Raw genomic sequence first — 16,075 nt, 5'->3', positions numbered from 1 at the left:
CCACAGCTATTACAAGACTCTCTGACAAAACACTCATGATCTATGCAAAGCACACTATGGCCGCTCAGTGTGTGGCAGGCTAGAGTGTCTTAGATGGACACCCCAGCTTGCTGTGCGCTAAGTCTCTGTGTAGACATGCCCTTAGATATAAATTGTTCCTTGATTCCCCAAACCTTGTAATCACATTAGCATTTCACTCTTTACAATACCTCTGTATAATATTTAAATCCCTGAACCACCCTAGGGCAGGGTTGTGAAGGGAGTTAGGTATAGTTCTACTGTGAAAACCGAACCAAGCTAGCAAACACTCCATCAGGCAAAGTTACTTTGCTCAGGGATGGTTTAGTGCAGCAATACTGTAAGTCACTGGGGTGCAGGGGAAATCCTCCGGTGCTGAATTTACAAATAATGAGGTCAATGGTTCCGATAAATCATCTCATTTCATGCTGTCTATAAATAACCAGCATCCCAGACTAGGAAGGAACAAGCTCATATTTTTAGTGTTGCATTTGTGTGCTGAAGGCTTTGGGAATTTCCATTCCCTTTCATCTATTTCTGGGCTAGATTTATGCTGTTTGCTCTTTCTAATCCATCTCCACTGCCGGTGTGTTCTTTGTCATGTAAGTTTGCCAACACCAAATTCCAGTGTTCTCCAGGCACTTTAAAAGATTTACAGCATTTGATATAAGCTGCTTGGATAAAAATGGTTAGCGGACTGGCCTCTCTCTTTTATTAAAAAAGAAAAGGAGTACTTGTGGCACCTTAGAGACTAACCAATTTATTAGAGCATAAGCTTTCGTGAGCTACAGCTCACTTCATCAGATGCATATCGTGGAAACTGCAGCAGACTTTATATATACACAGAGAATATGAACCAATACCTCCTCCCACCCCACTGTCCTGCTGGTAATAGCTTATCTAAAGTGATCATCAGGTGGGCCATTTCCAGCACAAATCCAGGTTTTCTCACCCTCCACCCCCCCACACAAATTCACTCTCCTGCTGGTGATAGCCCATCCAAAGTGACAACTCTTTACACAATGTGCATGACAATCAAGTTGGGCTATTTCCTGCACAAATCCAGGTTTTCTCACATCCCACATACACATGGGGGTGGGGGGGATGTGAGAAAACCTGGATTTGTGCAGGAAATAGCCCAACTTGATTGTCATGCACATTGTGTAAAGAGTTGTCACTTTGGATGGGCTATCACCAGCAGGAGAGTGAATTTGTGTGGGGGGGTGGAGGGTGAGAAAACCTGGATTTGTGCTGGAAATGGCCCACCTGATGATCACTTTAGATAAGCTATTACCAGCAGGACAGTGGGGTGGGAGGAGGTATTGGTTCATATTCTCTGTGTATATATAAAGTCTGCTGCAGTTTCCACGATATGCATCTGATGAAGTGAGCTGTAGCTCACGAAAGCTTATGCTCTAATAAATTGGTTAGTCTCTAAGGTGCCACAAGTACTCCTTTTCTTTTTGCGAATACAGACTAACACGGCTGTTACTCTGAAACCTCTCTTTTATTAGCCTTCTCTGCATAGCATGTACCTAGCTGTGGAGAATTGGGAACAATTTATAGACCTAAGTCCTTGTAAAACATGATGCTATAAGACAACATACTCGGTGCAAGGCACATATTCTCTTAGGGGGTTGCACTGTCTAGATGAATCCATTTTTATTTGGAAACTGGATGACAGAGCTGTCATTTGATGTAAGCCTGCTTTTCTAACCTGGCTGTAATGCAAGTTGAGGGGGCTGTATTTTCTCATTAACTCAGTCTGAATTCTCCAACTACTAAAACCAATACAGACACACAGCACACCACAGGGCAGGCATTCCTCATTACACTTATGGTCATGCCTCTGTTGGTGCTTTTCAATTAAATCGGAGGGCAGCGGGAGGAGGGAGTTGGAACACGCAGCCAATCAGCAGAAGGGAAAGAATGTCCAGACACCAAAAAAAAGTGTTGGGCAGTGATGATCCCATGAGCATCCAAAGGTCCCCCGCAGCCACTGCTTCTTTCAGCATTGCCAGTCCCAAGCACTCAAAAATCATGGCTCAGAAACTCATGAGATTTGGGGGCTCTTTTTATTTGCCTTCCAGTTTTTGAGTCTTTAGGGTGCACATTTTCAAGCTTTTCTCAGCAGCAATGAAGGCTAAAAACAAAGTTGTGGGGGGCGGGGAATGAAAGCTCAGATGCCCACAGAATCACCTGACTCCAGGAGGTGGGGCTTAGGGGAAAAAAAAACAACATACTGTGTGATTCATGATAAAATTGTCAGAGTTTGCAAAGAGAGCCAATGCACTGTTTGGAGTTATATGCAGGGAATACCAAGCAGGAGGAGGGAAGTAATGTTAACCCTAGATATGGTATTAGTGAGACCATGACTGGAATACTGTGCCCAGTTCTGTTTTCCACACTTTAAAAAGGATGTTGAAAAACTGGAAAGCGTTCAGAACAAAGCTACAAACATGATTCGAGATCTGGAAAACCTGCCTTATCCTGAGACACTAAAAAAGCAAATTCTATTTAGTTAGGTCAGGGTAGCTGATGTAACAATCCCCTCTGGCCTTAAAACTTCTGCGAATCTGAAGGCAAAAGCAATGACCCCAATAAGCCAAAAGCTACATCTAGGGATTCAGATATAGCTTCATCCACTCAAGACCTTATTATGCCCTCCCCTCAGGAAACACACTGACCATTCTTCAAACCTTTTAAATGTCAGGCAAAACAAGAAATGCACTCTGCACGACACGAAACTCGGCTTTTGCTGCTGTGACTGAAAATGGCGTGGCTAATGCCAGTCTGCTTCAAGCTATTCCGAGGCCTTCTTATGAAAAATGTTAGCCACCAAAGATGTCAACAGTTAATTTTGACATGAGATGGTTACAGGGACAATTAAAAAAGATTGTTAGTTCAGTTTATACCCAAAAATCCTGGTTTTAGGCCAATTAAGGTGCAAGGTAACAGATTCATAGATATTAAGGTCAGAAGGGACCATTATGATCATCTAGTCTGACCTCCTGCACAACGCAGGCCACAGAGTCTCACCCACCCACTCCTGCGAAAAACCTCTCACCTGAGCTATTGAATAGCTATGTCTGAGCTACTGAAATCCTCAAATCGTGGTTTAAAGACTTCAAGGAGCAGAGAATCCTCCAGCAGGTGACCCGTGCCCCATACTACAAAGAAAGGCGAAAAACCTCCAGGGCCTCTTCCAATCTGCCCTGGAGGAAAATTCCTTCCCGACCCCATATATGGGCAAGATCCACCAGCCAGATACTCAGGAAACAATTCTCTGTAGTAACTCAGATCCCACCCCATCTAACATCTCATCAGGCCATTGGGCCTACTTGCCATGAATATTTAAAGTTCAAGTAATTACCAAAGTCATGTTATCCCATCATACCATCTCCTCCATAAACTTATCGAATTTAATCTTAAAGCCAGATAGGTCTTTTGCCCCCACTGCTTCCCTTGGAAGGCTATTCCAAAACTTCACTCATGCTTGTGGTTTTCCATTCAAAAAAAAGATTACTCTGAAGTTGCAGGCTATAAGACTGACAGGAACCAATCTGTCCGTAATAAAATCTTGTTTATTTTAAGGGGGCAAAGTGGGAACACAGCTCTAGCAATCCATGAGTTAATTTCCTGGTGATGATTCAAACATACAGAAATAACAAACGTGTTATTGTTGACTATTGCAAACCAATGGATCTTGGAGGCTCTCTGACTGTGAGCACAGAAACCCAATAACTCCTATCCCTGTCTGGGGTTCATTTGCAATTAGATGTTTTAATATTGCATTCAATGAAAGCAAAGGAAATATTTATAAAGGAGGAAGGATACAGAAACAGGAAAGGAAAGACAAAGTACACACGTGGGAGTCAGCAGGCATTAGCGCTAAATTGACCTGCTTGTTACTCTTTTCTTGAGCAACACCGGGCAAGTCAGTCAGTCCAGGTTTTTTTGAAATGGCCTCTAATTCCAGGTGCAGAACTGCAGTCCAGTAAGGGTGTGATTTTCAGAATTGCTGCTGTTCACTCTTGAAGGGTACATGACCATGATGCTTAATTGACATAGAGGTCTTCTAGATCTCTGGCTATCTGCCAAGTTCACCATCCAAAAGCTACAAAACCATTCAATCATTATGGTTTGGCCAGAGCAGCTAGTAGATGAAAATTTACCTTTGTTTACACATTGTTATCCCAAAACTTATGAAGCTCCAGTTCACACTTCTGCAAATGAGTCTGTATCACATCTAATGACTTGATAACACTTATATGCTGGTTTTGCTTTACTGAAATAATTCAGGATGGTCCAAGAACAGCTGGTGCAAGAGTAACAGGCAACAGTAGATTACGAGCAGGATATAAACCAGCAGCAGGGTTTATGAACCTGGAAAAGCAGCTGCAGCCTAAGCTCCCTCTAAGCTGCGCACCAGGCTATCAAGGCTTTGCAGCCAGAGAGGCCTGGACTGGAGAGAGGTAGATGGCATGCAGGGCTGCAGCCGGGGGAAAGGCGCTCTCTCCCCCAGCCCCAGCCCCAGAGCCACCGCAGTGGGGAGAGGCAGTCTCTCCAAGCCCTGGGCTGCTGCAAGTCCTCTCTCCCTGCCACAGCCCTGGGGCAACCTGCACCCCAAACCCCTCATCCCTGGCCCCACCCCAGAGCCCGCACCCCCAGCCAGAGCCCTCACCCCCCCAATGCTCTGCCTCAGCCCTTGAGCCCCCTCCCACACTCCAAACCCCTCAGCCCCACCCCCGCCGCACATCACCTCCATATTGGTGCACATAAAATTCATTCTGCACATGGATGCAAAAAATTGGAGGGAACATTATAGCAAGTAGCATATCTATGAGCTGCGGCCAGTCACTGCTATGACCACTGTCTACAGAGTGGACATGCTGAGTCATCTCTCACACTGCAGAGGCATGCTGATCATCTGTTAGCAGGAGCTGTGAGATCTTCATTGGAAGAATCAACTAATTCACCTCTGATGTCTGTTTCAGAAGCACCATGTCCGTGACATGATGGAAGTTCTAGTACCAGAACATCAGAATGTAGACATTATGTTACACAAGCGTAAGCCTTCTGCCCAGTGGAGTTGGCAGTGACAAGGGATGGGTTCAATATCCAGGGGGTTTCTTTTTAACAATAGAACACACAACCAGCTCGAGCCCCCACCCACTGACCTGGGAAAATTACACTCCACCCCTGGGAGCTTCCAATAGTTCCCCTCTTGTCAGCACTCAGCGGGTGTGTAGAAAAAAAAGTTTTAATAAAAAGGAAAAAGTAACCCAGCATTAATTTGGGAAAGTGCCACAAGCATGATTCAGAAGCACATGACCAGCACCCCCACCCCTCAGAGTATGTTGCCTCAGGTTCTCACCTTGCACTGAAAAAGTCCAACAAACAAAAGTTCCTCTAATGTGCCCCTCCCTCCACTGCACCCCACTCACAGCTGTTGTCCTTGGTCAGTGAAGGCCCAGAGTTCAGAAGTGCATTCACGTGAATTTACCTCCTACCCTGGTGGGGGGCACGGGGGAGAAAGGCACCTCAACTACTCTGCCATCACTCACCCCACCACTGCCACTTCTGGATGTCTTGAGGCCCTAGCACTTAAGGCAGCTCTCAGTGTTTTCATCTGTTAGTGGGGGAGCCTCGCTGCTAGTGCAGGCTGGATAGTCTCCTTCAGCAGAGAGGCTATTCCATAGCAGGAATTATGCTTAGACCTGGTTATCTGCGATTTCACCTCTAGTGATCCACAACAAAAGACTCTCAATTGAGTCTTAACCAGCTCTGTCATTACACAATGGGGAGAGTGACAATCAAATGGTGCCTAGGACCCTTAAGCAAAGCCCAGGCCACCAGGTAGAAACACCTATCCCTACCTTCTCTCATCACCACTGAGCTTTGGCACCCCTGCCCCCTGCTTACTGAGCACAGTTCAGGTGAGGGTGAACCCCTCGATCAGGCCATGCCAAACACAGTTCTGCTTCCCTTTATTCATATAACACTTTATTACCCCTTCCCCTGCAATAACAAAGTGATTTGCAATCCAGCACCAGCCAAAAGTGATCATTTGGGCAAAGCAACTCCAGCTTATGCTGCACATCTAGACAGAGTGGGTGTGTCTATGCAAACAAGGTCAGTTCCTGACATCTTCTCTCCCAGCTCATAACTAGATGTCAGGGGAGAGCCCATTCAGACCCTGCTTCAAATAATTGGGAAGTCTTCTGACCCTTGTTTAAGTGTTAATGATTTGGTAATCCCCATGTTTGGGAGCCGAACAATCCACAGGCAAAGCAGGCTATCAGCGTCCCAATTTAAATTCAGGTCAATAAACCAATTCTACTAGTGGGAGAGGAATGTGTTACATAGTGGTAATGTATTCAAGAAAGATATTTCCTCAGATGATGAGTGTAGCGACGTCAAGACTCACCATTGTGGCACCTCCTGTTGGTTGTCCTGGGAATTAGCTCAACTCCAGCTCCGGAGCACCCTCTCCTGGCTGGTGTCTTGCCTGCCTCCGGCCCCATGTCCCTCCTGGACCCCCGTGCCCTTTACCTCAGGGTTCTGCACCCGCAGTACCCCCACTCTCTGGGTCTCCCCTCCCCAGGGACCCCCCAATCCTCAAAACCCACCTTGCTTCAGTGGCTACTGCCAGTCATCATCTAGCCCCTGCTCACTGGGGAAGACTGCCATCTGTAATGGCCACTCATCATTGGCAAGGGGTGTTGGACCAGCTTCCTCTGCCTAACCCCGGGCTGCACCTCTACAACCCCAGTACCTGCTTTGGCCTTTAACAAGGCCTACATCCTGGGGGTTTACGAGGCTGGAGCTCCCCAGCTCCTCTTGCCTTTCCCCCAACACTGCTCCACTCCTGGACAGCCAGGTCCTTTTCTCTCTCTCCCCCCAGCCCCAATGAGAGAGAGAGAGAGAGAGAGAGAGAGAGAGACACAGACACTGACTGTAGCTCCTGGCCTCCAGCCCTCTTATTAGGGCCAGCTGGGCCCTGATTGAGTGGGCCACATATATGGTCAGCTACTCAGTCATCTTCCCCCAGCTGTTCTCACTCTTCTTATTTCAGGAACAGGGTAACCACCCCACTACAATGAGAAAAAGATTTTTCAACAAAAAGTGAGGAGGAAAAACTGCACCAAGACTTGGGAGAAAAAAAGAGAGAGAGATGGCATCATGCTACATAGCAACCTGCCACAGAATCAGGACAGTGAATCCAGACAGACACAGAGTTTACACTGGGTTCCAGCCCGAGACCAATATCTGCACTGTCCTGAACCTTGCCACCATTTTCCTGAGACTCTCGCTTCACCAGCTCTCTAGATACACCCTTCCCTCAGGGCCAGGATCCCAGGGCTTTCCTGCTCAGCTGGGCACCATCCTCCATTAGTGATTGTTTATCAAGCCTAATTCTCCCTCAGGTGTTTCCTATCAGGTTAACTGGCATCTTCTGAACCTCATTAATGCTTCCCAGTCTAGTATGGGGTCAACAGCCCATCACAGTTCCCCACAGCAGCGATAATTAATTTCTGAAATGCAGTGGGTACTTTTCATCTGCAAAAGACCCATCATGTAAAACCATCAGCTAGGGCCTATGTGATGATTTCAAGTCCCATATTTTCTCAACGTTAACTATTCATCTCTCCCTGCCCTCATTAATTTTAGAAGATGACTAGGGGAAAAGTACCAAAAATAGCCTTCCCCAGCCACACCTCCAGCACGCATCAGAGTCCCTTCGCCTGCATGTTTTAAGGTATCCTGTACACCCAGTGAATAATTTTGAACAGCATTGTTCTGAGATGTGACTCTCCTGATACCTGCTTAAAATCTTTTCCTGCTGACTTGAATTGAATTCCACATCTCTCCCCAGACTGAACGTTAATGATTTAAGCACATTAGCTGGATAACTAAACTCTATTAAAGCAGAGGACATTTTTAGATGAAATTATGTTGATTAGAGAGATCAAATTATAAAGGATGTTGTCCAAAAGGTCCACTGAAATCAATGGTAAGACTCCAGTGGACTTTAATGAGCTTTGGATCAGGCCCAGAGAGCGCGTGTTGAATTTGATTCTAAGAGCATTTGTGCTTCAGTACAGAATCTGATCAATAGATCAAGTCATCAGCCCTATTATAAAATCTGGTGAATATCCTGGAAAATGCTTGACACCCCCCCCCCCCAAGATTACACTCCTGTTTTCAAAGTGTGTTTGAAGCACAATGATTTGTAATAACAACACTGTATTAACTGGTATGGAACATCACCGCATTCAAAAAGGAGAGATTGAGCAAAAAAGTAATGCATTTGCACTGATCCAGACTGAGGGCTACCCGGTTCCAAATACATCATTGTTTCATAGCACTAGAATTAAGGAAGAAAAAAAGCCTGAACAGAGAAAACACCAACACCAGACATAACCCAAACAGACTTGGTGGGGAGGAAGGTTCCCTGTGCTTTGGACTCCTAATGACTTGCTGTAATCAGCTGGTGGTCTCATAGACATTAGCAAATGTCCTTAGATCTCTGAATGCCCAAACAGCAGCAGTGCTTGCAATTCGTCTATCCCAGCAGTTCTCAAACTGCAGGTCGGGATCCTAAAGTGGGTCGCGACCCTGTTGTAATGGGGTCGCCATGGCTGGCATGAGACTGGCCTCAGCCCTGGGTAGCAGGGCTCAGGTTACAGGCTCCCCTCCTGGGGCTGAAGCCCTTGGCATTTGACTTTGGCCCCCCGCCTGGGGTGGTGAGGCTTGGGTTTTGGCTCAGGCTTTCCCTCCCGCGCAACCAGGATCATGTAGTAATTTTTGTTGTCAGAAGGGCGGGGGGGTCACAGTGCAATGAAGTTTGAGGAACCCTGCTCTATCTGTTAAGAAATGAGAGCTCAACCAAAACCATCTGCTTTTCTTGTGACTTTAGGTTGCCTTCATTTTGGGATGATTGTCAGCTTAGTTCAGGGTGCACATTGTAAAGCGCATGTTAATCTGCCTAGCACACAGGGCCGGCTCTAGGTTTTTTGCCTCCCCAAGCAAAAAATTTGTGGCCCCAAGCCCCGAGAGCGCAGCTGCCCCAGCAAAAAAAAAAAAAAAAGAAAAAGGGGGGGGGTGGCCAGAATGCCGCCCCTGGAATTGTGCCACCCAAGCACGTGCCTGCTTTGCTGGTGCCTAGAGCCGGTCCTGCTAGCACAACTACTGGTTGGGGGTTGCGTCTCACAACTTCTCTGTTTCTCTCTTCCAGTGACTGTGACTGTCGGAGGCAAGCAGCACTTGCTGGGGCTATACGATACTGCAGGGCAGGTAAATTATTTTACCTTCTTTCCCTTTCTGATTTTTATTACACACCTTTTTTCCATATAAAAAATAGCATCAGTGGTATTTTGTGATGGCTGAACTGATTACCCGTTTCTTACACAGAGATTTCAACACAAAAAACATGCCAAAGACTGAATTTTTCTAACTAAACATAAAACCAGGCTAAACTATTAGGTCTTTTACACCTCTGACTTCTGCCACAGGCACAGAGCTCTCTTTAATAAGTCAACATTTACTAACAGTTTTCATGTAGTGGTAGCTGAGATACAGCCAATATTTCCTATACTGAGTAGAGAAAATAGCAAATATCCAATACAACTCTGTGCAGTAGCTCTCAACAGCTATTAACTTTTAAATGGCAGCCACTGTAGGTAATCTTCAACATATACCTACCAGTGAAAGACTGTCACTTACAATATAGCCTCCCATGTCTATGCCCAGTCTAAACTTACATAATGAAAATTATGAGACTATTCCCTGGTCTGACAGACGTTCTTTTGAGAAGAGTACATGCACCTAACTGCTGTGGCTGTCCCAGCAATCCAAATTAATTAACCCAGAAAAAATGTAGAGAATTTATTATTAAGCATCTCATTGACTTGCTGGTCAATCTCTCTTTGTTTACATTGTTAGGTCTGCAAGATCCTTAGAGAAGCAGCATCTAGTACTACAATGAGACCTTTTCTTAGTAACTGTGGAATTAAGACAATGGCAACTCCAGTTTATAAACTTTGCCCTTTCATTCTTCTCTCCCCTATTTCAGTCATAGAGGAACACTGTTATTCCACAGAACATCATGGAATACTTTTTAGTCTCAATCATTGGGCCCACACAGAACTTGCACTGGTTTAACTAAATCGGTTTAAAAATCCCTCCTTGAGTTAAACCACTGCAATGTTCTCATGTAGACAAGCCCTGTGTCATTATCGTCTCACCAGCCATTTGGAAGCATTCGTTCCCAAAGTTAACTTGCCTGAAAGGAGAGCGCTGGGACCTTAGTCAGTGCCACTGAAGTCAGTAGAAAAGCTTCAGTTGATTTCAATGGACATTGGATAAGGTCCTGGGATTAGATCAAATCAGAAAACAAGCAAGAAACCTACAACTATTGCATTCTCACTCGCCCTTGAACACAATAGGCATGAAAAGCACCATAATGTCATTGTGGTGCGCTGTTGTCTGCAGAGCAGAGGGCTCACATGAAGTTCTAGGTGCCATGTGGGTCTCACATCAACCCTGCCTGCATTTGTATGCGCATCTTACCAATGTGTGTGAGACTTCTCATTTTTCATTGGATAAGACTCGCATGAACTGGTAGCCGATTTTCTTCAGTACCGAGCCTCACCTCCCCTTGGTGGTCTAGCAAAGGCCAACTCTAGCAAACTTCAGGGCAAAGCACAGATATATTAGGACCTGATCCTTCAAATGCTTCCCAGCATAGTAAATGTAGTAGCAGACACCACAGTACTGAGAATACTGTTACACAGATTAATATTATGCAGAGACCCCCAAGCAGTACAGAGAAACAGACTGTCACTACAATAATCACTACACCTATAGTAGGGGCTTGCAAGATTGGGTCCCTTCTGGTTTTGCTTTTGCCTGATTCGTGTTTTGTCTATTTTAACTCCTGCCACACTGACTGCTCATATTTCTGTAGGCAGCACCAGTTACTGAATACTATCTATAGTGGCTGATTTTATATCCGTTATGGTTTGTTTGTCCTTTTTTTATTAGATGATCTAAAAATAATGAATTGAAATAGACTACCTAAAAATCAATACTAAAAATAACTAATATAGACTATGATCCACACTCATGGCCCAAGCAAATGTCTAAACACAGTAACACAAGCCCACACAGCCAGTTGCATGGCCACACCCCTAAGTCACATTTACTGAGAGGCAGGGTGATCCAATGCACAGGGCATTGGACTAGAATCAGGGGACCTGGATTCTAGTTCCAGCTCCACCACTGACTTTCTGCACAAGATTGTCCAAGACACATCACCTTAATATGCCTCTTTTCCCACCCCCTACATCTAGTCTTGTCTAAAATGTAAGAGCAGGGTCTGTCTGTGAGTATGTGTGTGTGTGTTGCCTAGCACAAATGGGTCCATATATTTTTGTCAGGGTATCTAGGCACTACCATGCTACAAGTAATAAATAATAACCACTGATCACATAATTGCACATGCAATCAGGAAATGTACACATCCAATTACCCAATTTGCATGTGCAAAGGATAGTTCGTTCACACAGATGCAGGATTCCGGGTGTGCTCACGTTTTGTACCCTTCTGCAGTAATGCAGGGCTGTGAAAATCTGGCCAGAATTTTATTCATGCCTGAGTTTACCACTTCGGTAAGGCTAATCCAGAACCTTAACATTATTGTAACATGTTTTGTGTATACTCCACCCGTCACCCACTCTGTCAACGACACTTCCTTTTATTCATTTTCCTGAGCCAAAAGAAAACACTAAGCTGTGAATCTAGCTGACAGAAATGTGTTTTTCCCTCCTTCTTGACAATCATTTTGCCATCTCCTGTGACGGAATTCAAGTTAGGCCAGGCATGCCTGTCTCCAAGTGACACTCATTTCCTACAACTGACTTGTCGGAACCATTTTCATTTTAGATTTCAGTCCAAAGGAGATAGTCATTGAGTCAAGACATTACAGAGCATGAATCACTTTGTGATTAATAGATCATATCTTAACAGAGTCCAGAAGCTTGCTCTTTCCCACATGCTGTAGTGGGAATGACAGCTCATATGGGTTCACTGCCCCCAACACACACACACCTCCTGGAGTTGTGTGGCTTTCCAAAGAAAATCGACATGAAGTCAGTGCTAACAATAATGCTTGACATTGGCATGCTCTAAAACACATGCTGATGAACTAACAATTGAAAAATGTACCCTCATGCAGCATTACCCTCTGGCTGTGGGAGTAGGGCTCTGGCAGGGAATTTCGGTCTCAGCTGCTTGATTTTCTGCATCTTTGGCATGAACAGTCCCAGACAGGACATTTTCAGCGCCATGCTCAGGTGCAAAGTGCTTTGAGGGCCCGACACTGAAGGCAGGGAACATGGACAGCGAGACGATGGAGGAAGCAGCAGCAACGGGTACAGAGAGTACTCCACATACCTGAACAAAGCCAGGCCCACCATAGCAAACAAGCGTAGGAGACAGCGACACTGTGTTGCACAAACCTCCCAGCCTCTGCTAGTTGCCAGAGCCATGCCCAGCAATACCTGACCGGGCTCTGCCCTTTCCATTGTGGGCCAGTCAAAAGACAGCCCAATCATTCAGCAGGGAATTATATTCCACACACACACCACCTGTAAGCAGCCTCAATTGCTACTGAAGCAGAGGCTGTGAGGGTGCATCTCTCCATGATAGTCGGACCCCCTGCCTGAACAACTTTACTGGAAGAGAGACTGCAGGGTAAGAAGGTGCCTGTGACAATGACACTAGAATAAGGATGTATCTGGGTCCCAGGCCTGAACTCCACAGAAGCAAGTTCTAGGCACTCCCATTAGCACAGAGCACTAACAAACTAGTGACATTTTCCAGCCTGCCAACACTATCACCCTGGTTTAACCAGGAAATTTTCAGGGATCTGAAACTCAAAAAAAAAAAAAAAAACACACTACAAAAAGTGGAGACTAGGTCAGATTACAAAGGATGATTACAAACAAACACCACAAGCATGTAGGGACAAAAAAGGCTGAGGCACAAAATGAGATTAAACCAGCTAGAAACATAATGGGTGGGAAGAAAACATTCTACAAATTGAGATTAAACCAGCTAGAAACATAATGGGTGGGAAGAAAACATTCTACAAATCCATTAGAAGCAAGAGGAAGACCAAGAACAGGGTAGGCCCGTTATTCGGGGGGGCGGGGCAAAAACAAAAAAATGTGGAAATGGCAAAAGTGCTAAAGAACTTTGTGTTTTAGTTTTCACCAGAAAGTTTAGTAGCAATTGGACATTTAACATAGTGAACACCAGTGAAAATGAGATAGGATCTAAGGCTAAAAGAGGGAAAGGAAACAAATCAAAAATTACTTAGACAAGTTGAATGTCTTCAAGTCGCCCAGGCCTGACGAAATACATCTTAGAATACTCAAGGAGCTGACTGAGGAGATGTCTGATCCATTAGAGATGAAATTAGAAAACGGGAGAGATTCCAGGGGACGGGAAAAGAGCAAATATAGTGGAAATCAGGACAACCCAAGGAATTACAGACCAGTCAACTTAACTTCCATACCCGGAAAGATAATGGAGCAAATAACTAATCAATCAATCTGCAAGTACCTAGAAGATAATAAGGTGATAAGTAACAGCATGGATTTGTTCAGAACAAATTGTGTCAAACCAACCTAATAGCTCTCTTTGACAGGGTAACAAGCCTTGTGGATTGGGGGAAGCGGTAGATGTGGTAAATCTTGACTTTAGTAAGGCTTTTGATACTCTCACATGACTTTCTCATAAACAAACTAGGGAAATACAACCTGGATGGAGCCACTATAACATGAGTGCATATCTGGCTGGAAAACCGTTCCCAGAGAGTAGTTATCAATGGTTCACCGTCAAGCGGGAAGAGCATGTTTGAGTGGGGACCCTCAGGGATCAGTTCTGGATCCAGTTCTGTTCAATATCTTCATCAGTGATTTAGATAATAGCATAGAGAGCACGCTTATAAAGTGTGTGGATGATATCAAGCTAGGAGGAGTTGCAAGTGTTTTCAAGGATAGGATTAAAATCCAAAATGATCTGGACAAACTGGAGAAAGGGGCTAAAGTAAACAGGATGAAATTCAATAAGGAGAAATCCAAAGTACTCCATTTAGGAAGGAACAATTAATTGCACACATACAAAATGGGAAATGACTGTCTGGGAAGGAGTACTGCAGAAAGGGATCTGGGGATCATAGTGGATCACAAGCTAAATATGAGTCAACAGTGTTGCAAAAAAAAAAAAAGCAAACACCATTCTGGGATGTATTCGCAGGAGTGTTGTAACCAAGACATAAGAAGTGATTCTTCTGCTCTATTTTATGCTGATAAGGCCACAATTGGAGTACTGTGTCTAGTTCTGGGTGCCAGGGGTGGCAGGTTTGTAGAAATTTTGGTGGTGCCCAGCACCCGCCCCCCAAACTCTGCCCCCCCCACCTGCCTACGGCTCTCGGAGGGAGTTTGGGTGGTGGGAGGAGGTCTGGGGTGCAGACCCTGGGCTGGGGCAGGGTATTGGGGTGCAGGAGGGGTGCAGGCTCGGGAGTTTGGGTGTAGAAGGGGTGAGAGGTTGGGCTCTGGGAGGGAGTTTGGGTTCAGGAGGGGGCTCTGGGCTGGGGAAAGGGGTGGGGGTGCAGGAGGGGGTGAGGGGGCAGGCTCTGGGAGGGAGTTTGGGGGCAAGAAAGGGTGTGTGGGAAGGGGTGGGGGTGCAGGCTCTGGGACAGAGTTTGGGGGTGGGAGGGGTTGCGGAGGGAGGGGTGCAGGAGTGAGGGCTGTGGGGCTGGGGATGAGGGGTTTGGAGTGTGGGGTGAGGGCTGTGGGGTGGGGATGATGGGTTCATGATGCAGGATGGGGCTCAAGGCTGGGGCAGAGGGTTAGGGTGCAGGGGGATGAGGGCTCTGTCTGGGGCTGGGGATAAGGGGTTTGAAGAGGCTCAGGGCTAGGGCAGAGGGTTGGGGTGCAGGGGGGTGAGGGCTCTGGCTGGGGGTGCAGGCTCCGGGGTGGGGCAGGGCTGGGGATGAGTTTGGGGTGCAGGCAGGCTTCCCCAGGGCTGGGGCCAGAAAGGAGGACTCCCCTCAGCCCTCTCCCCACCAGCAGCAGAGAGCTCTGGGGGAGGGGCCCTCCATCTCCCCCTGCCCCCCCCCCCACAGCACACTCACCCCACACCACTATCACTGCACGTGCTCCTAGGGCCCCTCTCAGGTTCAGGAAGCCCCCTCACTTCCCCTGTGGTGGGTGCTGGGGGGGGAGACTGCCATCATGTGTGCGCCTCCCCCCTCCCCCACTGCTGCCCCTCACTGTAGCCTCACTGGGGGTGAGGGATGGGGCTGCCCCTTGGAGGGCACAGTGTGGGGAAAAGATCTGGACAACTGTACTAGTTATGTGTACGGCTAATGAGTGCATCCACTGTTACTTTAGCTGGGATAAAATCATTTTGATATGCCCCATGCTTTAGGGCACAAAGTCAATGGCCAGCTGGGAGCACAGGAACATAGGACTTGCCAGACTGGATCAGACCCAAGATCTGTCTAGTCCAGGATCCTGCCTCTGACAGTGGCCAGCCCCAGATGCTTGTGAGGTATTCTAGACCCCATAAAAGTCTAATCCTGATCTCAAATAGTTAGAGATCAGCGAAAGCCCCAACACACAAGCTTTAATATCCCTTCCCAAATCTGTTATTAAAAACAACAACTCTGGATATTTCCCATATCCAGCTAAATGCCCAATCCCTTTTTTGAATCTTGTAAAATTCTTGGCCTCAGTGACTTCCTGCAGCAATCTAAAGCTAGCCAATGGGCAGGTGATCCCAATGGTTCATAACAGATTTTCTTCCACCTGCCCCATGAGCAGCTGATAGTGGGCCCTGTCAGATTCAGAATACAAATCTGATCTAGTATGGCAATTCCTATGGTCCCAGGGAGTTGGATAACATGGAAGCCCTAGATCTACTGTTCCCTTGATATGAAAGCATAACTCCCATGTGTCAGTGTCATCCTGAGCTACTAGTA

General features: G+C 46.2%; 1 protein-coding gene across 1 annotated transcript in view; it reads left to right on the top strand.

The window, feature by feature from the left end:
• The window catches only part of RHOJ (ras homolog family member J), a 76,695-nt gene that overhangs the window by 42,058 nt on the left and 18,562 nt on the right, over positions 1–16,075 (top strand). The window contains exon 2 of the mRNA XM_073349899.1: positions 9,260–9,318. Within this exon, the coding sequence (XP_073206000.1) occupies positions 9,260–9,318 (59 nt within the window). The remainder of the gene's footprint in view (positions 1–9,259; positions 9,319–16,075) is intronic.

This window comes from Lepidochelys kempii, chromosome 6 (genome assembly GCF_965140265.1).
Source record: "Lepidochelys kempii isolate rLepKem1 chromosome 6, rLepKem1.hap2, whole genome shotgun sequence".
Taxonomy (NCBI): domain Eukaryota; kingdom Metazoa; phylum Chordata; order Testudines; family Cheloniidae; genus Lepidochelys; species Lepidochelys kempii.
Note: the sequence above shows the minus strand (reverse complement) of the source record. Positions and strands in the feature narration are given on the sequence as shown.